General features: G+C 54.6%; 1 protein-coding gene across 1 annotated transcript in view; it reads right to left on the bottom strand.

Annotated features, from left to right (window-relative positions):
- The window catches only part of LOC147700475 (uncharacterized), a 466495-nt gene that overhangs the window by 175043 nt on the left and 268776 nt on the right, over window positions 1-22676 (bottom strand). Inside the window, exon 7 of the mRNA XM_086929643.1 lies at window positions 800-952. Within this exon, the coding sequence (XP_086785769.1) occupies window positions 800-952 (153 nt within the window). The remainder of the gene's footprint in view (window positions 1-799; window positions 953-22676) is intronic.

The following is a 22676-nucleotide window of genomic DNA, read 5'->3' as shown; positions in this document are numbered from 1 at the left end:
GTAACCCTAAACCACATGGGCAGAAGCACTGAGGACCTTTGATGTAGCTGTGTTTATTGATTAGATCAAAGCTTATCCCTTCTCTGGAGAGAAGAGTACTGAGCAAGAGACCCTGGAAATGCAATAGAGGAAGAGGGGAAGAGGACAAAGGATTGTAAGGAGAACGGAGCCCAAAACAAGGAAAATGAGAGAAGAAAACAGCAGGAGAGAGAACCTCATCAAAAATGAGAAGAAGAAAGAAAAAGAAAAGAAATGAGGGGTAGGTAAAATAAAGAACAGGAGGTCAAAAAAGGATGAGAAAGAACAAAACAACAGGAGGGAGAGAGAAATGGGAACATGAAAAGAAATGAGGGGTAGGTAAAAAAGAACAGGAGTTCAAAAAAGGATGAGAAAGAACAAAACAACAGGAGAGAGAGAGAATTGGGAACATGAAAAGTAAAGAAAGCAGAGTGAAAAGTAAAGAAAGCAGAGTGAAAAGGAGGCAGAGAGAAATGAATGTGCGTATACTTGTGTGCACAGAGTGAGGAAATTAAACAACAGAGAGTACCAATGAGAGAGAGAGAAGAGAAACAAGATGGAGAAAACCAGGAACTATAGAAATGAGAATATGTGAGGGAGTTGGGGCAAAGGAAGAGTAAGGTAGATGGTAAATGTTTAATGGGAGAAGGGGAAGGGGGGTAAGTGTAGTGTCTGCTGGCTGTGCTTTCAACTGTCCTGTAAAACAACACTCCTGACTGCGCCGCACCCACCATCACCGTCAGGACCCATCCCTCGCACCCCCACCGCACCCACTCCTTACAGCAGACGCTGGAAGGTCTGGTCCTGGTACGACTGGTTGGTCACGTAGGGCAGGTACACCTTGCGGAAGTCCGCCGCGTGGCTCAGGACCACATCACACACATTGAAGGTGTACATGTTGTCCTCAAACTTCTCTTCCAGGTCATAGAGGAAGCTGAGGAAGACATAGGAGGGAGGGGTGTTAGATGAAGGTAAGCCTCCGAATGCCAAACACTGCTCGCTGAACGTAAGCCCCAAAAGATCCTTAAATAAAATAAACTTCAAAAGACCCTCATACTTCTCAACTGACCTACACTTAAAAACTCTACATGCCCACACAGACCAAGGACGCCGGCAGAGACCACCTACAAGTCCTCATCCGCTCCTACCCAACCATCATAATCCCCAAAGACCCACCGCAGACATTGAACAGACCTTCACACGACCCATCAAGCGTGGTCCGCAGCTCCCCACAGACGCTCATGCAATACACCCTTAGAGAGCCCTCAAGAGACCCTCAACGCACCAGACGCATCACGGCCCCAACAGATCCCAACATAAATGGCAACAAAGTATCACATGTACACACCAAACACACAACCTCACGAAAGATTTTCGCTCAGCGCCTAAAACACCTCAACATAACAATCAACCAACCCACCCAAAAACTATTCACCAACAAATGCTCAGAAACCCCCCCAACATCTCCTCTCCCAGCCACAAAATATCCTTACAATCCCACCAGCAGAACTTCTCATCGCTCCCAACAGACCCTCGCAGTCTCCAAGAGAGCCCAACATATCTGCTAACAGATGCCCACAAAGCCCCAAACAAGCCTGACATGTCTCACAAAAAAGACCAACATCTCCTAAAAAGCCATCAATTACCATCAAGAAGACTGTCACAACCCACAAAACACCATCTCACTGTCACATTGATAATTCAAACAACTGCCAACAATCCCCATAGAGCCTTGAACGCTGCAACGCAGACAAAACACAGGTACAAAAAACTCCTCAATCACCAGCAGATGTTCCCACCAGACCTGCTCTGGTCAAGGGCCGGCAAACAGACCTTTGCAATTCCTCGCATGGTTCCAACAGCCCTTCACCCTGCTCAGGCAGACCCTCACACTGTCTTCAGACCAAGGCATCACTGGTCCACACAGCTACATTTGGCCGTTGATGCCCTGCAGTCGGGCTTCAAGGTTTGATCTTATGTGGACGACACTCAGCTGCTCATCTCCATGGGGGGCAAACATAATGACACTTGAGGCAACCTGGCCAGGTGCCTCTCAGAACTATCAGACTGGATGACTGAACATTGTTTGACACTCAATGCCCAAGAAATGAGCATAAGACCTTGGAGTCATCATCGACGACTCACTCTCAGTAGAGGATCAAGGTATTGCCACCTCTGGCAAATGCTCTGGTATCCTCAAACTACTGAGACGGTTGTCCTGGGAGATACCGGTCGACTGGCGTAAAACGATTGTCCAGGCCCTGATAACCAGAGGATTGGTCTACGGCAACGCCCCGTCCGTGGGCGTGGCAGATTATCTCTTCACCAGACTCCAGGTAATCCAGAATGCTGCTGCCAAGGTGATCTGCAATATGGATAGACAAAGTGCGGCATCAGCGTGCCTGGACACCCTACATCGGTTGTGAGTGTGGAAAAGAGCTTCAAGCTTCTTTGCCATACCCATAGCCACTGTACAATACTGGGCCTGAAGCTCTACAAGCCACAGTAGAATTGTATCATCCGGGGCACGAACTGAGGTCACGAAACCTGGTGTTCATGAAGGCCAAACGGAAAGAAAAAGTCTCACCCGGCAGACGCTCGCACTCACATCTGGAACAGACTATATATTTATTTATTTATTTATTGCATTTGTAAGGCGCACAGATACCCACAAAGGGTTTCCCGGCGCCAGGCCTATGGAACCAGAGCTGTACAAAAGCAGAAACGACTAGAGACCAGATTATTTATTGAAAAGCCAGGTCTTAATGCTTTTCCTGAAGTTGGCAAAGTTTTCCTCCTTTCGTATAACAAGAGGAAGGGAGTTCCATAGGGTCGGTCCCAAAAAGGAAAAGGACCTCCCTCCGACTCTAGCCAGTCTGAATCTAGGCACTGCAAAATTCGATGCATTTAAGGAGCGGAGATTGCGTGTGGGGAGATAAGGCCTAACCAGTTTTTGCAGAGACTACCCTGGACCTTTGTCTGACTGGGAACCATGTGTGGTTTAGAAACCGATAAAAACCTAGGCTCTTCAAAGGTTAAGTTATTCTTAGCATTTCCGGTTCTCACTGTTGAAAAGACAGGAGCTTTCTAGTGCATTGAAACCCCAGGTGATGATTGATTGAGCTATATAAATACAATAAAGAAATAAGACCCTTGTGTCATGCTCAACCGGCCTCACGAAGCCCCCACAGATGCTCAGGTGGTCCACACATGCTTTCCCCATCCTCTTCCTCATGGTTCGCTCTGTGTGACTTTGCCCCAGAGGAACAGGTTGTTTATGGGCGCCCGGTCACTGGCACCCACGCGGGTGCGGTCACTGGCACCCACGCGGGGGCGGTCACTGGCCCCCACGCGGGGGCGGTCACTGGCCCCCACGCGGGGGCGGTCACTGGCACCCACGCGGGGGCGGTCACTGGCACCCACGCGGGGGCGGTCACTGGCACCCACGCGGGGGCGGTCACTGGCACCCACGCGGGGGCGGTCACTGGCACCCACGCGGGGGCGGTCACTGGCACCCACGCGGGGGCGGTCACTGGCCCCCACGCGGGGGCGGTCACTGGCCCCCACGCGGGGGCGGTCACTGGCCCCCACGCGGGGGCGGTCACTGGCACCCACGCGGGGGCGGTCACTGGCACCCACGCGGGGGCGGTCACTGGCACCCACGCGGGGGCGGTCACTGGCCCCCACGCGGGGGCGGTCACTGGCCCCCACGCGGGGGCGGTCACTGGCCCCCACGCGGGGGCGGTCACTGGCCCCCACGCGGGGGCGGTCACTGGCACCCACGCGGGGGCGGTCACTGGCTCCCACGCGGACGCGCTCAATGGTGGCGCAAGTAGGGGTCGGATTGAGATAGAGCGGGGCAAGTAGAGCATGGCGTCCCAGGACGGCCATGGCGCCACGGAATAGTGGCCTGTAGGACACAGCACACACCACGCGAGACCATGTCAAATCAGGTATGACCTGCCGGAGGCTTGGGGTGAAGGCAAACCAGCCCATCTGTGCAGCGAAGACGAGGAAACAGGAAGACACAAGGACTCCTCCCTTGAACCCCTGGCTCTGGCCTCCATGGCCAGAGTGTTCTGATAAAAGGAGTACATGTGATGGGGCATCAGCATGTTTGTAGCAAGCAGAGCTGACACACGCCTGCCATGGAATACCAACTGATGCCTTTAAGAAGGAGAATGATGAATTGACCGAAATACACTGGAAACAAACCATCACTCGCTTAAAAGCAGCCACTTTAAATGCACCACCCAAGATACAACGTCAGGACCTGGGTTCAGCGGCTGCTCTGTGGCCCTGGTGATACCCAAGATTGTCTCTCCTTTTAAAATCTTCGCACTTCGCGTCTCTTAAAAACTCATCTTACCCTTAATATGTCGAAAACGAAACTTTTCATTTTAAAAAGATAATACATTTTGATATTTTACGGTGAATCTGTAAAAAAGTATGTTTTAGACATTTAGAACATCCAACTTGAAAGAATGCACAACAATTCCAATCACAGAGTGTAATACTTTAATATGGTTTAAACAATAACATATTTCCCTGAAGCAATTTTAAGGTCTAAACAGTGCATTTCTAATGTTAATTTGGAAAAAATGGATTTTAACCATCATGTTTGTGGAGTTACAAGAGCTTCGAAAAAGCAGGGAGTCACAGCGAAACACGTGTCAGCGCCACTTCTATCAATGCTATGTGCGAATATCAACATCTAACTCCAAACAACGACGTTCATTGTTTGAAACTGAATTACAATTTCATGTGAAAAAGTGTCATGGACTGGATTTTACAACTCAAAGACTATTTTCTCTTTTTAAGTTTTGGTCTGAATTTTGAATAAACAAAATTTGTACTTAAATAATGGACATATGAGATGTCCTAATCCATTAACGGTTTAAGGTCTCTATTTGTATTGATGCATGAAAGGAAGAGACCAGCCTAACTTGAGTTAGCATGACAAAGCAGAACCACAGCACAGCACACAGAGCGGCACCCCAGAGCAGACTCATACACCAACACAGCACAGCGGCACCCCAGAGCAGACTCATACACCAGCACAGCACCCCGGAGCGGCACCCCAGAGCAGGACCATACACCAACCCAGCACAACGGCACCCCAGAGCAGACCCATACACCAACACATCACAACAGGATCCCAGAGCGGCACCTCAGAAGAGAAACATACACCAACACAGCACAACAGGACCCCAGAGCGGCACCCCAGAACAGACCCATACACCAACACATCACAACAGGACCCCAGAGCGGCACCTCAGAAGAGAAACATACACCAACACAGCACAACAGGACCCCAGAGCGGCACCTCAGAACAGACCCATACACCAACCCAGCACAACGGCACCCCAGAGCAGACCCATACACCAACACATCACAACAGGACCCCAGAGCGGCACCCCAGAGCAGACTCATACACCAACACAGCACAGCGGCACCCCAGAGCAGAACCATACACCAGCACAGCACCCCGGAGCGGCACCCCAGAGCAGGACCATACACCAACACAGCACCCCAGAGCGGCACCCCAGAGCAGCACCCCAGAGCAGGACCATAACAGACCCATACACCAACACATCACAACAGGACCCCAGAGCGGCACCTCAGAGCAGACTCATACACCAACACAGCACAGCGGCACCCCAGAGCAGAACCATACACCAGCACAGCACCCCAGAGCGGCACCCCAGAGCAGCACCCCAGAGCAGGACCATAACAGACCCATACACCAACACATCACAACAGGACCCCAGAGCGGCACCTCAGAGCAGACTCATACACCAACACAGCACAGCGGCACCCCAGAGCAGAACCATACACCAGCACAGCACCCCAGAGCGGCACCCCAGAGCAGCACCCCAGAGCAGGACCATAACAGACCCATACACCAACACATCACAACAGGACCCCAGAGCGGCACCTCAGAGCAGACTCATACACCAACACAGCACAGCGGCACCCCAGAGCAGACCCATACACCAACACAGCACAACAGGACCCCAGAGCGGCACCCCAGAACAGACCCATACACCAACCCAGCACAACGGCACCCCAGAGCAGACCCATACACCAACACATCACAACAGGACCCCAGAGCGGCACCTCAGAAGAGAAACATACACCAACACAGCACAACAGGACCCCAGAGCGGCACCTCAGAACAGACCCATACACCAACACAGCACAACAGGACCCCAGAGCGGCACCCCAGAACAGACTTATACACCAACCCAGCACAACGGCACCCCAGAGCAGAACCATACACCAGCACAGCACCCCAGAGCGGCACCCCAGAGCAGACCCATACACCAACACAGCACAGCGGCACCCCAGAGCAGAACCATACACCAGCACAGCACCCCAGAGCAGAACCATACACCAGCACAGCACCCCAGAGCGGCACCCCAGAGCAGAACCCCAGAGCAGAACCATACACCAGCACAGCACCCCAGAGTGGCACCCCAGAAGAGACACATACACCAACACAGCACAACAGGATCCCAGAGCCGCACCCCAGAGTGGCACCGTACCCCAAAGCAGCACCCCAGAGTGGCACTGTTGGACAGGCCACATGAAGGGCCCGCTCCCCCTCCGCACGACCAGGCCCGAGCCCGGCTCCTCAAGTGTTACACGCCACCACTCCACGTTTCCCGTCCCCTCTGGGACCCCTGCCTCTGAACATCTCGACATCATGGGCCCGATCCCCTACCGGCCCTCTCGCCCGGCCCGGGCGCCATCTTGGACACTGCACCACGAGGCCGCGTGGCCTCCGATCGACCCTAACCCTGGGCCTGGCCAGGCCTCCGACATCCCGGCACCACCATCCACCCAGGAGGTGAGCGGACTACTTGGCAGGTCAATGGGAGAAAGAGGTGTCGATGGCTCTCCCCCGCCAGGTGCCGATCGCCCCCAGCCTCCCCGGGCACTGGCTCCACCCCCCTGCTGGGTGTCTGGACTCCCTCATCCCGGACCTCCCGACCTCCAAGTGCGAGGGTCCGGACATCAAAGGGCGCCAGACCTATAACTGGGGCAGCTCCAGAGCAGGAAGGCAGTTGTATCCTGGAGTCGAGAGACGCAGAGAAGAACTCATCCTTGACGGACTACTGGCGCTGCCGTAGCTCTGCCTTGCGAACTATCGTCCTACCTGCCGGCGCTGCCGCAACCTTCCTAAACCTTCATCGTCGTCGGGACCTGCTGGCGTGGCCGCGGACCGTTTGTAAGTACCATCTTCATCGGGACCTGCTGGCTCCGCCGCGGACCGTCGCTACCATCATCCATCTCGGGACCTGCTGGCTCCGCCGCGGCCCGATCATCTAGAACGCCGAGCTCGAGGATTGAGAGCTATTTCATCTATTCAATTGGTAACAAGACTGTCCCGCTACCCTTTTCCCAATCCAGAGACTAGAACCGAGGGGACCCCTGAGTCCAGACCTCCTTGTATCAAACTACCGTACTTGAAGAATTGCTTATAAAGTATCGTTGAACCTTATCCTTGTGTGGTGTACGTCTGTGGGGGGGAAGTTACTTGTCTGTACGATTGCTGGAGACGGCTCTCCCCGGAGACCTCTCCCCGTATCCTCGGCCGACCCTTCCGGTCCGTCTAACATTGGTGGCCAGCGGCACGATCCGAATCACCGCATAAACGTACAGAGAGTAGCTCACCCCACGACGAAATCACGATGACAACCAAAGAAAGCGGATCCACCGAGAAATTCCAGATGGAAAAATTGGAAGAATACAGCCATCGTGAATTAAAACAATTCTGCATCGAACTAGGTATCGCTACCACCGGTCTAAGTACCAAAGACGATTTCAAGCACGCCCTGGAGTCCTGGGCAGAAACCGAGGCCGTCACACCCCCGGACCAAAATGTCGCAGCAGTAGAAAAAGACACCGCGGCTTCCGAGGAGCGAAGAACGGGTCTCTCGCAAGACGAGATCCAGGAACGAGAAAGAACACGACTACACGAACTAGAAATGGCCCGGCTCAAAATGGATGGTGAACTCAAGTTAGCCGAACAGAAACTGAACTTAGAACATCTGCGGCTCCGAGAAGAAAGAGAGGAAAAGCAGAGACAAAGAGAGCTCGAGGAAAAAAGACTGGCATATGAACATGAGCGCAAATTAGCGGAGATAGACTTACGCAAGCAGAACAAAGAATTAGGGGTGCCTGAGCAACCCCGCACCCCGGGGGCAACAGAAAAAAAGGTACACATCCCCAAGGATGTCGTTCGAGAATACTTCAGAGAGGACGACATCCAGCAATGGTTCAAGGCCTACGAAATCGCTATGACCTCCCACCGGATCGATCGAAGCGACTGGGGAGCCGGTCTATGGGGGAGATTCCTCAATGAGGGCCGCGATGCCCTGCTACAGCTCCCGGACCATCTGATGACCTCCTATGACCACATGAAAGCTGCCCTCCTCACCCGCTATGGGCTCACACCCGAGATGTACCGTCAGAGGTTCCGAGACTGCACCCGCATCCCGGGTACAACTTGGGTGGAGTACGTGAACTATTTCAGCCGAGCTTTCAAGGGTTGGATCAAAGGAAGCAATGTCACAACTTACGAACAACTCTTCAATCTCATGGTGTGGGAGCATCTATCAAACAATTGCTTCATCGAGCTCCGGCAGCACCTCCTCGACAGCAAATTGACTGATCCACGGCAGCTCGCCGCCGAGGCTGACCGGTGGGAAATCACCAGAGTGGGCCGAAATGGGTCCTATGAACAGAACCGGAACCACCACGGTCAGCACCGTCCCCGAGGAGGAGGAGGAGGGGGCCAAGGGCGAGGAAGAGACAACGCTCCGGCCACCCCCGCTACCAGCACCACCCCCCCGGCCAACTGGGGCAGCACCCCGGCGCAACCGGGATATAGAGCCAATGTCACGTGTCACCGATGCCAGCGAGTCGGCCACTACGCAAACGACCCAAATTGCCCACAGAATCAGACCCCGAGACCCCGCCAGGTGGCTGCCGCTGCCCTGGGGGAAGAACAAATCTCCGAGGAACAGGAAGAATATGAGCAAGAACACCAAGAATGGGAGCCAGCCGCCATGGCTCTAGCATGCTTAGGGGGGAAAGACATGGTCCCGCGGGTCCCCCTACCCGCTAACACCCGGAAGTACAGTCAATGGGTGAGCATCAATGGACGCCGGGCCGAAGCCCTACGTGACACCGGGGCCAGTGTAACAGCCGTCTGCTGTCATCTGGTAACCCCAGAACAGATCCTACCAAACATTCTCTGCCCTGTCCGTTCAGCCGATAATTCGGAGAGTCTATGTCGGATGGCCTGCGTCCCCTTCGAGTGGGGAGGAGTATCCGGCATGTTGAAGGTGACGGTCCGAGATGATGCCCAAGTAGACTGTCTCCTGGGGAATGACCTTGAAAGCTCTCCGTGGGCCGCCGTAGAACGAAGAGAACACCTGGGGATGTTGGGCATCCCGGACTGGGCGTGCGTCACCACCCGGTCCATGGCCGCTCGTGCCATTCCCCGGCCCGAAGCACCTGAATGGCCGGCACCTCCTCCCCCGGTCGCTCCAGTGGAAGACATCGACCGTGCCGTCCCTCCAGAACAAGCTCCCGAGGGGCTCGCTCAACCTCCGGACCTTTCCGGCCTGGATCAGTGGCATCAAGAGGGGGGGCCCACCCAGGAGCAGTTTCGCCAAGAACAGAAGACCTGTCCCTCCCTCGAGGGACTCCGCCAACAAGCCCTCGCTCAGAGCGCAGGGGATACTTCCGGAACACATTGGGTCTATTGGGACAATGACCTGCTATACAGTGAACAGAGAATCGCGGAGTTAGGGGCCAGTCGAGTGCTAGTGGTGCCCCTCCGTTTTAGAGACTTCTTGCTAAACCTGGCCCACGATGTCCCCCTGGCTGGCCACCTGGGTCAGGATAAAACTTACAGCCGCCTGGTGACCCACTTTTTCTGGCCGAAAATGAGGAACGACGTACTCCAGCACTGCCGATCTTGCCCCACGTGCCAAGCCAGTGGGAAGAGCGGCCGCAAACTGAAAGCCCCCCTGCAACCATTTCCAGTGGTCACCACCCCGTTCGAGAGGGTGGGGATAGACATTGTGGGGCCCCTCGACCCCCGTACAGCACAAGGACATCGGTTCATCCTGGTACTGGTGGACCACGCCACCCGCTACCCTGAAGCTGTTCCCCTGCGAACTGTGACAGCCCCGGTAGTCGGCCGGGCCCTGATGGGGATCTTCTCCCGTGTGGGCTTCCCCCGAGAAGTCGTCAGTGACCGGGGCACAAACTTTATTTCAAAATACATGAGGTCCCTCTGGCAACAGTGTGGGGTCACCTACCGATTCACGACCCCCTATCACCCTCAAGGAAACGGACTCGTTGAGCGGTTCAACCGCACGCTCAAAGGGATGATTGGGGGGTTGGAAGAGCCCCTCCTTCGCCAGTGGGATGTGCTACTACCGTGCCTACTCTTTGCCTACCGAGAAGTCCCCCAGAAATCCCTCGGCTTCAGCCCGTTTGAACTCTTGTATGGACACCCGGTGCGAGGGCCGCTCAGCCTAGTCAAGGAAGGCTGGGAGATGCCCCCTCTAAAGAACCCTCCAGATGTCTTCAAATACCTCCTAACCCTCCGCAACCAGACCCGACGATTCAGAGAGATGGCGAAAGCAAACTTGGAGGCCAGTCAAGAGGACATGAAAAGGTGGTACGACCAAAATGCCTCCTCCATCGAATTTGAACCCGGCCAACAAGTATGGGTAATGTCCCCCACCGAACCATGCGCCCTGCAAGACAAGTGGACAGGGCCCTTCAAAGTAATCGAGCGCAAGAGCCCTGTCACCTATCTCATCGATATGGAATCTTCACGGAACCCTCTCCGGGTCCTCCACGCTAATAGGCTGAAACCCCATTTTGTGCGTTCAGAACTCAGCCTCCTGATGGCAACAGACAATGGAGCCGAGGAGGACTCCGAACCCCTCCCTGACCTCCTACGGACTCGGGAGAAGGACGGCTCCGTGGACGGGGTCCGACTCTCGGAGGCCCTCACCCTGGAACAACGCCAAGAATGTCGAGACCTCCTGCTGCAGTTCGGCAGCCTGTTCTCCCTCACCCCAGGGGTCACCCCCTGGTGCGTACACGACGTGGACACGGGGGACAGTCCCCCTATCCGCCACCGGGCCTACCGCGTACCAGATCGGGTACGGGCCTGCATCCAAGAGGAGGTGGCCAAGATGCTCACGCTCGGGGTCATTGAGCCCTCCGACAGCCCCTGGGCCAGCCCAGTAGTACTGGTCCCCAAAGCGGCCGCCCCCGGCACCACACCGGAACTCCGGTTCTGCGTCGACTACCGGGGAGTGAATGCGGTCACCAGAACAGACGCACATCCCATTCCCCAGGCAGATGAACTAATCGACCGCATGGGAGCTGCCCGCTACCTCAGTATCTTCGACCTGACGGCGGGCTACTGGCAGATTGGCCTCACACCCCGGGCCCAAGAACGATCGGCGTTTTCCACTCCTGATGGCCATTATCAGTTCAAGGTCATGCCCTTCGGCATGAAGAATGCCCCAGCAACGTTTCAGCGGCTAGTTAATCAGGTCCTGGCAGGACTTGAAGGATTCAGCGCCGCCTACCTAGACGACATCGCTGTATACAGTCACCACTGGTCCGACCACCTCCGAGAGGTGCTACAGGCCCTTCAGCGAGCTGGCCTCACGATCAAGGCCAGCAAATGCCAAATTGGTCAGGGGTCCGTGACCTACCTCGGACACCAGGTGGGAAGCAGTCTGGTGGCCCCTCTGCAGCTCAAGATCGCCGCCATCCAGTCTTGGCAGCCCCCCATCACCTAGACCGAGGTACGCGCCTTTTTGGGACTCACAGGCTATTACCGGCGATTCGTGAAGGACTATGGCAGCATAGTGGGGCCCCTCACGGAACTCACATCCAAAAACCAACCAAAGAAGGTCAACTGGACCCCAGACTGTCAAGCAGCCTTCGAACAACTGAAGGCCGCCATGTGCTCCGCCCCTGTGCTCCAGGCCCCCGACTACAGCCGGGAATTCATCGTCCAGACGGATGCCTCCGACCATGGCATTGGGGCGGTCCTGTCTCAGTTGAACCCCGAAGGCCTGGACCAGCCAGTGGCTTTCATCAGCAGGCGACTCCTGGCCCGAGAACAACGCTGGAGCACCATCGAGAGGGAGGCCTTCGCCGTGGTATGGGCCCTCAAGAAGCTCCGGCCCTATCTCTTCGGCACCCACTTTCGGGTACAGACCGATCATCGACCCCTGCAATGGCTGATGCAGATGCGGGGGGAAAACCCGAAACTACTACGTTGGTCCATCTCTCTGCAGGGGATGGACTTCACTGTGGAACATCGACCTGGGCAAGACCACGCCAACGCGGATGGCCTGTCACGCTTTTTCCGCCTCGACGAGGAGAGTCCCCAAGAGGATGGGTGACTCTCCCCGCCTTCAGCTGGGGGGGACGCATGTTGGACAGGCCACATGAAGGGCCCGCTCCCCCTCCGCACAACCAGGCCCGAGCCCGGCTCCTCAAGTGTTACACGCCACCACTCCACGTTTCCCGTCCCCTCTGGGACCCCTGCCTCTGAACATCTCGACATCATGGGCCCGATCCCCTACCGGCCCTCTCGCCCGGCCCGGGCGCCATCTTGGACACTGCACCACGAGGCCGCGTGGCCTCCGATCGACCCTAACCCTGGGCCTGGCCAGGCCTCCGACATCCCGGCACCACCATCCACCCAGGAGGTGAGCGGACTACTTGGCAGGTCAATGGGAGAAAGAGGTGTCGATGGCTCTCCCCCGCCAGGTGCCGATCGCCCCCAGCCTCCCCGGGCACTGGCTCCACCCCCCTGCTGGGTGTCTGGACTCCCTCATCCCGGACCTCCCGACCTCCAAGTGCGAGGGTCCGGACATCAAAGGGCGCCAGACCTATAACTGGGGCAGCTCCAGAGCAGGAAGGCAGTTGTATCCTGGAGTCGAGAGACGCAGAGAAGAACTCATCCTTGACGGACTACTGGCGCTGCCGTAGCTCTGCCTTGCGAACTATCGTCCTACCTGCCGGCGCTGCCGCAACCTTCCTAAACCTTCATCGTCGTCGGGACCTGCTGGCGTGGCCGCGGACCGTTTGTAACTACCATCTTCATCGGGACCTGCTGGCTCCGCCGCGGACCGTCGCTACCATCATCCATCTCGGGACCTGCTGGCTCCGCCGCGGCCCGATCATCTAGAACGCCGAGATCGAGGATTGAGAGCTATTTCATCTATTCAATTGGTAACAAGACTGTCCCGCTACCCTTTTCCCAATCCAGAGACTAGAACCGAGGGGACCCCTGAGTCCAGACCTCCTTGTATCAAACTACCGTACTTGAAGAATTGCTTATAAAGTATCGTTGAACCTTATCCTTGTGTGGTGTACGTCTGTGGGGGGGAAGTTACTTGTCTGTACGATCGCTGGAGACGGCTCTCCCCGGAGACCTCTCCCCGTATCCTCGGCCGACCCTTCCGGTCCGTCTAACAGGCACCATACACCAACACAGCACAACAGGACCCCAGAGCGGCACCTCAGAACAGGCACATACACCAACACAGCACAGCTGCACCCCAGAGCAGCACCCCAGAACTGACCCATACACCAACACAAAAACAACAAGTGATGGACCGAATGTGGATCAATGTCACACATTCCCCCAGTCAAAAGATCTGGGCCCAAATCCATCGTTTTTTTGCACTCCACACCACCCTGGGTTAGACAATGGCGATATGCAAATCAGCTCTGACCCTGTTGCCCCATGGGAACAGTCCAGTCCGAACTACAAAAGCCATGTCCTTCCCAGAACGGAATCAAGCATCCGAGGACCGGACCGGTTTCGAGGTAACACCTCTCATCAGCCCGGCTAGCTTGAATCCAAGTGGTGTGGAGTGCCTGGGACCCACGTCTGGGCATCCCCAGCGCACTTAGGGCGGCAATTGCAAAAACAACAAGTGATGGACCGAATGTGGATCAATGTCACACATTCCCCCAGTCAAAAGATCTGGGCCCAAATCCATCGTTTTTTTGCACTCCACACCACCCTGGGTTAGACAATGGCGATATGCAAATCAGCTCTGACCCTGTTGCCCCATGGGAACAGTCCAGTCCGAACTACAAAAGCCATGTCCTTCCCAGAACGGAATCAAGCATCCGAGGACCGGACCGGTTTCGAGGTAACACCTCTCATCAGCCCGGCTAGCTTGAATCCAAGTGGTGTGGAGTGCCTGGGACCCACGTCTGGGCATCCCCAGCGCACTTAGGGCGGCAATTGCAAAAACAACAAGTGATGGACCGAATGTGGATCAATGTCACACATTCCCCCAGTCAAAAGATCTGGGCCCAAATCCATCGTTTTTTTGCACTCCACACCACCCTGGGTTAGACAATGGCGATATGCAAATCAGCTCTGACCCTGTTGCCCCATGGGAACAGTCCAGTCCGAACTACAAAAGCCATGTCCTTCCCAGAACGGAATCAAGCATCCGAGGACCGGACCGGTTTCGAGGTAACACCTCTCATCAGCCCGGCTAGCTTGAATCCAAGTGGTGTGGAGTGCCTGGGACCCACGTCTGGGCATCCCCAGCGCACTTAGGGCGGCAATTGCAAAAACAACAAGTGATGGACCGAATGTGGATCAATGTCACACATTCCCCCAGTCAAAAGATCTGGGCCCAAATCCATCGTTTTTTTGCACTCCACACCACCCTGGGTTAGACAATGGCGATATGCAAATCAGCTCTGACCCTGTTGCCCCATGGGAACAGTCCAGTCCGAACTACAAAAGCCATGTCCTTCCCAGAACGGAATCAAGCATCCGAGGACCGGACCGGTTTCGAGGTAACACCTCTCATCAGCCCGGCTAGCTTGAATCCAAGTGGTGTGGAGTGCCTGGGACCCACGTCTGGGCATCCCCAGCGCACTTAGGGCGGCAATTGCAAAAACAACAAGTGATGGACCGAATGTGGATCAATGTCACACATTCCCCCAGTCAAAAGATCTGGGCCCAAATCCATCGTTTTTTTGCACTCCACACCACCCTGGGTTAGACAATGGCGATATGCAAATCAGCTCTGACCCTGTTGCCCCATGGGAACAGTCCAGTCCGAACTACAAAAGCCATGTCCTTCCCAGAACGGAATCAAGCATCCGAGGACCGGACCGGTTTCGAGGTAACACCTCTCATCAGCCCGGCTAGCTTGAATCCAAGTGGTGTGGAGTGCCTGGGACCCACGTCTGGGCATCCCCAGCGCACTTAGGGCGGCAATTGCAAAAACAACAAGTGATGGACCGAATGTGGATCAATGTCACACATTCCCCCAGTCAAAAGATCTGGGCCCAAATCCATCGTTTTTTTGCACTCCACACCACCCTGGGTTAGACAATGGCGATATGCAAATCAGCTCTGACCCTGTTGCCCCATGGGAACAGTCCAGTCCGAACTACAAAAGCCATGTCCTTCCCAGAACGGAATCAAGCATCCGAGGACCGGACCGGTTTCGAGGTAACACCTCTCATCAGCCCGGCTAGCTTGAATCCAAGTGGTGTGGAGTGCCTGGGACCCACGTCTGGGCATCCCCAGCGCACTTAGGGTGGCAATTGCAAAAACAACAAGTGATGGACCGAATGTGGATCAATGTCACACATTCCCCCAGTCAAAAGATCTGGGCCCAAATCCATCGTTTTTTTGCACTCCACACCACCCTGGGTTAGACAATGGCGATATGCAAATCAGCTCTGACCCTGTTGCCCCATGGGAACAGTCCAGTCCGAACTACAAAAGCCATGTCCTTCCCAGAACGGAATCAAGCATCCGAGGACCGGACCGGTTTCGAGGTAACACCTCTCATCAGCCCGGCTAGCTTGAATCCAAGTGGTGTGGAGTGCCTGGGACCCACGTCTGGGCATCCCCAGCGCACTTAGGGCGGCAATTGCAAAAACAACAAGTGATGGACCGAATGTGGATCAATGTCACACATTCCCCCAGTCAAAAGATCTGGGCCCAAATCCATCGTTTTTTTGCACTCCACACCACCCTGGGTTAGACAATGGCGATATGCAAATCAGCTCTGACCCTGTTGCCCCATGGGAACAGTCCAGTCCGAACTACAAAAGCCATGTCCTTCCCAGAACGGAATCAAGCATCCGAGGACCGGACCGGTTTCGAGGTAACACCTCTCATCAGCCCGGCTAGCTTGAATCCAAGTGGTGTGGAGTGCCTGGGACCCACGTCTGGGCATCCCCAGCGCACTTAGGGCGGCAATTGCAAAAACAACAAGTGATGGACCGAATGTGGATCAATGTCACACATTCCCCCAGTCAAAAGATCTGGGCCCAAATCCATCGTTTTTTTGCACTCCACACCACCCTGGGTTAGACAATGGCGATATGCAAATCAGCTCTGACCCTGTTGCCCCATGGGAACAGTCCAGTCCGAACTACAAAAGCCATGTCCTTCCCAGAACGGAATCAAGCATCCGAGGACCGGACCGGTTTCGAGGTAACACCTCTCATCAGCCCGGCTAGCTTGAATCCAAGTGGTGTGGAGTGCCTGGGACCCACGTCTGGGCATCCCCAGCGCACTTAGGGCGGCAATTGCAAAAACAACAAGTGATGGACCGAATGTGGATCAATGTCACACATTCCCCCAGTCAAAAGATCTGGGCCCAAATCCATCGTTTTTTTGCACTCCACACCACCCTGGGTTAGACAATGGCGATATGCAAATCAGCTCTGACCCTGTTGCCCCATGGGAACAGTCCAGTCCGAACTACAAAAGCCATGTCCTTCCCAGAACGGAATCAAGCATCCGAGGACCGGACCGGTTTCGAGGTAACACCTCTCATCAGCCCGGCTAGCTTGAATCCAAGTGGTGTGGAGTGCCTGGGACCCACGTCTGGGCATCCCCAGCGCACTTAGGGCGGCAATTGCAAAAACAACAAGTGATGGACCGAATGTGGATCAATGTCACACATTCCCCCAGTCAAAAGATCTGGGCCCAAATCCATCGTTTTTTTGCACTCCACACCACCCTGGGTTAGACAATGGCGATATGCAAATCAGCTCTGACCCTGTTGCCCCATGGGAACAGTCCAGTCCGAACTACAAAAGCCATGTCCTTCCCAGAACGGAATCAAGCATCCGAGGACCGGACCGGTTTCGAGGTAACACCTCTCATCAGCCCGGCTAGCTTGAATCCAAGTGGTGTGGAGTGCCTGGGACCCACGTCTGGGCATCCCCAGCGCACTTAGGGCGGCAATTGCAAAAACAACAAGTGATGGACCGAATGTGGATCAATGTCACACATTCCCCCAGTCAAAAGATCTGGGCCCAAATCCATCGTTTTTTTGCACTCCACACCACCCTGGGTTAGACAATGGCGATATGCAAATCAGCTCTGACCCTGTTGCCCCATGGGAACAGTCCAGTCCGAACTACAAAAGCCATGTCCTTCCCAGAACGGAATCAAGCATCCGAGGACCGGACCGGTTTCGAGGTAACACCTCTCATCAGCCCGGCTAGCTTGAATCCAAGTGGTGTGGAGTGCCTGGGACCCACGTCTGGGCATCCCCAGCGCACTTAGGGCGGCAATTGCAAAAACAACAAGTGATGGACCGAATGTGGATCAATGTCACACATTCCCCCAGTCAAAAGATCTGGGCCCAAATCCATCGTTTTTTTGCACTCCACACCACCCTGGGTTAGACAATGGCGATATGCAAATCAGCTCTGACCCTGTTGCCCCATGGGAACAGTCCAGTCCGAACTACAAAAGCCATGTCCTTCCCAGAACGGAATCAAGCATCCGAGGACCGGACCGGTTTCGAGGTAACACCTCTCATCAGCCCGGCTAGCTTGAATCCAAGTGGTGTGGAGTGCCTGGGACCCACGTCTGGGCATCCCCAGCGCACTTAGGGCGGCAATTGCAAAAACAACAAGTGATGGACCGAATGTGGATCAATGTCACACATTCCCCCAGTCAAAAGATCTGGGCCCAAATCCATCGTTTTTTTGCACTCCACACCACCCTGGGTTAGACAATGGCGATATGCAAATCAGCTCTGACCCTGTTGCCCCATGGGAACAGTCCAGTCCGAACTACAAAAGCCATGTCCTTCCCAGAACGGAATCAAGCATCCGAGGACCGGACCGGTTTCGAGGTAACACCTCTCATCAGCCCGGCTAGCTTGAATCCAAGTGGTGTGGAGTGCCTGGGACCCACGTCTGGGCATCCCCAGCGCACTTAGGGCGGCAATTGCAAAAACAACAAGTGATGGACCGAATGTGGATCAATGTCACACATTCCCCCAGTCAAAAGATCTGGGCCCAAATCCATCGTTTTTTTGCACTCCACACCACCCTGGGTTAGACAATGGCGATATGCAAATCAGCTCTGACCCTGTTGCCCCATGGGAACAGTCCAGTCCGAACTACAAAAGCCATGTCCTTCCCAGAACGGAATCAAGCATCCGAGGACCGGACCGGTTTCGAGGTAACACCTCTCATCAGCCCGGCTAGCTTGAATCCAAGTGGTGTGGAGTGCCTGGGACCCACGTCTGGGCATCCCCAGCGCACTTAGGGCGGCAATTGCAAAAACAACAAGTGATGGACCGAATGTGGATCAATGTCACACATTCCCCCAGTCAAAAGATCTGGGCCCAAATCCATCGTTTTTTTGCACTCCACACCACCCTGGGTTAGACAATGGCGATATGCAAATCAGCTCTGACCCTGTTGCCCCATGGGAACAGTCCAGTCCGAACTACAAAAGCCATGTCCTTCCCAGAACGGAATCAAGCATCCGAGGACCGGACCGGTTTCGAGGTAACACCTCTCATCAGCCCGGCTAGCTTGAATCCAAGTGGTGTGGAGTGCCTGGGACCCACGTCTGGGCATCCCCAGCGCACTTAGGGCGGCAATTGCAAAAACCAACACAGCACACCAGGACCCCAGAGCGGCACCTCAGAACAGACCTGTTAGACCTGGCACCATTGGCGTGGGTTTCCCTTCCATTTTTCGCTGTTTTCTCCTCTGTTTTTGCTGGTAATAGATGCTCTGGGCACTGTGGCACGGCCATTCAGTGCCACAGCGCAAATGCTCCCTGTGTAAACATGACTGAATTGGTATATCCTTGATTGGCTAATTTGGTTTATCTGTTAGTCCCTAGTAGTGTTGCCTGTGTATGCCCAGGGCTGGTAACCCAATTGCTGCTGGTGGACCTGCAGCGCTCGTTTGTGCCTCCCACAGAAGCAGCTTGTAAAGTGTTCCTCAGACCTGCCACGGCAGTGTCTGTGTGCAGTCCAGAACTGCCATTATAGCTGTAAAGTGTCCAAAATTCCCAGCCCCTGAACCTTCCCCTAGCATCATGTAAGTCACCCCTAGGGTAGGTGCATTGTGTGTGTAAGGTAGGACATGGCTTGATATGTGTAGCATGTCCTGGTAGTGAATTACCCTCCATTTTGTTGTTCACTGCTGCAAGGCTACCTATTCTCCGTAAGCTAGAATGGGCAGACTGGCTATTACATCTTATAGTCCTATCTGATTCAGGGAACATGGTAGAAATTCGAGTTTAGTATGCCTGAACTCAGACTGACAAAATACATATTTTGTGAAGTTGGTTTTAACATTCTGTGTTTGAAAGTACCACTTTTAGAAAGTGGGTGTTAGAATTGGGGGTCTCTGGTTGGCACAAGTAAGCACTCTAGTCAGGGCAAGGGAACAACCCTTTAAGAATAACCCCTGCTCACCCTCTAGGTTGCGTGGCGCGAGCAGTCAAGGCTAATCTCTAGGGCGCATTTAGTTAAGCATTCATAATCACACACAGCAAATACACTGACCCCCCACAAATGGACACCAGGCTGTATGCAGGGTCTGCAGTGGCAGACCCTAGACACATTTTAAGGCTGCTTCTGTGGGTGGCGCAACCAGCGCTGCAGGCCCACTAGCAGTATTGGCATTCACAAGCCCTGGCACTCCTGGTGCACTCTACTGGGGACTGACAGTAAATCCAATGAATCAATCAGGTATACCAATCACAGTTATACTTTTCATAGGGAGCACTTGAACTGCGGCACGGGTTGGCATTGGCGCAGTGCCCTGAGCGGCGGACACCAGCAAAAACATCTGAGGCACATCAGCAAAAAGTGGAAGGGAAACTCACGCCAAGGTGCCAGGTCTAACACGTGTCCCCTCCAGCCAAAATGTGGGGAGAACTACCCTTCCCCAGGGAGTTCCTCATCACTAAGGCGGAAATACCTGGACAGACCGTCAGCATTGGCGTGATCTGTGCCAGGGCGATGTTCCACCGTGAAGTCCATACCCTGTAGGGAGATGGACCACCTCAACAGTTTTGGGTTCTCACCCCTCATTTGCATCAACCATCTGAGGGGCCTGTGGTCTGTCTGAACCCGGAAGTGAGACCCAAACAAGTAGGGTCTTAGCTTCTTCAGCGCCCAGACCACAGCAAATGCTTCTCGCTCTATTGCACTCCACCTACTTTCCCGGAGAAGTAACCTCCTACTGATGAAGGCTACAGGGTGGTCCCAGCCCTCCTCAGTCATCTGTGAGAGAACAGCCCCTACACCATGCTCTGAAGCGTCTGTTTACATTAGAAATTCCTTGGAGAAATCAGGAGCCAAGAGCACGGGCGCCGTGCACATGGCAGTTTTCAGGGTGTCAAAAGCCTTCTGACAGGTGTCAGTCCAGATCACATTCCTGGGCTGCTTCTTAGAAGTCAGCTCTGTCAAGGGGGTCACAATAGTGCCATAGCCCTTGACAAACCTCCTGTAGTACCCAGTGAGCCCCAGGAAGGCTCTCACTGCAGTCTGGGTCTTGGGGGGTTCCCAAGCCAGGATGGTCTCAATTTTGGGTTGCAAGGTTGCCACCTTGCCACTCCCCACTTGGTGTCCCAAGTACACCACTGAACCCTGCCCAATCTGGCACTTGCTGGCCTTGATTGTGAGGCCTGCTCTGCGCAGGGCCATCAACACTTCCCAGAGGTGGCGCAGGTGTTCTGGCCAGGTGCCACTGAACACTGCAATGTCATCCAGGTAGGCGGCACTGAACTCATCCAGCCCAACCAACACCTGGTTGACCAACCTCTGAAAGGTGGCAGGGGCATTCTTCATCCCAAATGGCATAACCCGGAACTGGAAATGCCCATCTGGTGTGGAGAACGCTGACCTCTCTTTTGCCCCATCGGTCAAGGCGATCTGCCAGTACCCAGACGTTAAATCAAACGTGCTGAGGAACCGGGCAGCCCCTAGCCGATCAATGAGCTCATCAGCTCTGGGGATGGGGTGCGCGTCAGTCTTGGTGACCGAATTGAGCCCTCTGTAGTCCACACAGAACCGGAGTTCAGGTGTGGCTCCCGGCGCAGCAGCCTTTGGAACCAAGACCACGGGGCTGGACCAAGGGCTGCTGGAGGACTCAACCACCCCAAGAGCAAGCATTTGGGAGACCTCCTCCTTTATGCAGGCTCTGACCCTGTCAGTTACTCTGTAGGCCTTATGCCTCACAGGTAAGCTGTCTCCTGTGTCCACATCATGGACGCACCAATCTGTGACACCAGGAACCAGGGAGAACAGATCTGGAAACTGCCCCAGCAAGTGGCGGCAGTCATCCTGTTGTTCAGGCGTCAGGGTGGGTGAGAGGTTAACTCCATCCACTGACCCATCTTTCTCAGAGGCCACTAAGAGGTCAGGAAGAGGCTCCGACTCCTCCTCCATTCCATCATCAGTTGCCAACAACATGCCCACTTCGGACCTCTCCAAGTGGGGCTTAAGGCGGTTAACATGTAGGACCCTCAAAGGGTTCCTGGGAGACTGCATGTCCACCAAGTAGGTGACAGGACTCTTGCGCTCCACAACCTCAAATGGACCTGTTCACTTATCCTGAAGTGCACAAGGCTCCACTGGGGCCAAGACCCACACCTTTTGTCCAGGCTGAAGCTCCACCAGAGTGGCATTCTGGGCGTACCACTGCTTCACCTCTTCCTGGCTGGATTCTAGGTTTGCTTCAGCAAGTTTCCTGAATCGCCTGGTCTGGTTTCTGAAGGCCAGCATGTAACTGTATACATTCTGGGGAGGTTTCCTGGGAGATTGCTCCCAGCCTTCCTTTACCAAACTCAGAGGTCCTCTCACTGGGTGACCGTACAGCAGTTCAAAGGGGCTGAACCCTAGGGACTTCTGTGGCACCTCACGGTATGCAAAGAGAAGGCATGGCAAGAGGACGTCCCACTTACGCCTCATTGGACCTTCCAGGTCCATGATCATGCCTTTTAGGGTTCGGTTGAATCTCTCTTTTTTTTTTTTTTTTTTTTTTTTTATCCTCATTTGTGTGCATAGCTCCAATCTATCAAAACCGAGAAAAAGAAACCACCACAGAGCAAAAGAGCCAACTGGTCATGTACTGTGCCAACTCAGCTTATAGCTGGTAAGGGGATGTGTCTAACGAGAGTCAAGGCCGGTTCCCTACAGCACAAAATACAGTGACCAATCTTGAACTCGCTTAGGATGGTACCTCAGTTGATAGTGCCCGAATCATCGAGACCCCGTTGGAATCTAGACTATTAGTCTTGATAGCCAGAATAGGCAATGCTCACATTA

The sequence above is a fragment of the Lissotriton vulgaris genome, chromosome 7 (genome assembly GCF_964263255.1).
Source record: "Lissotriton vulgaris chromosome 7, aLisVul1.2, whole genome shotgun sequence".
NCBI lineage: Eukaryota > Metazoa > Chordata > Amphibia > Caudata > Salamandridae > Lissotriton > Lissotriton vulgaris.
Note: the sequence above shows the minus strand (reverse complement) of the source record. Positions and strands in the feature narration are given on the sequence as shown.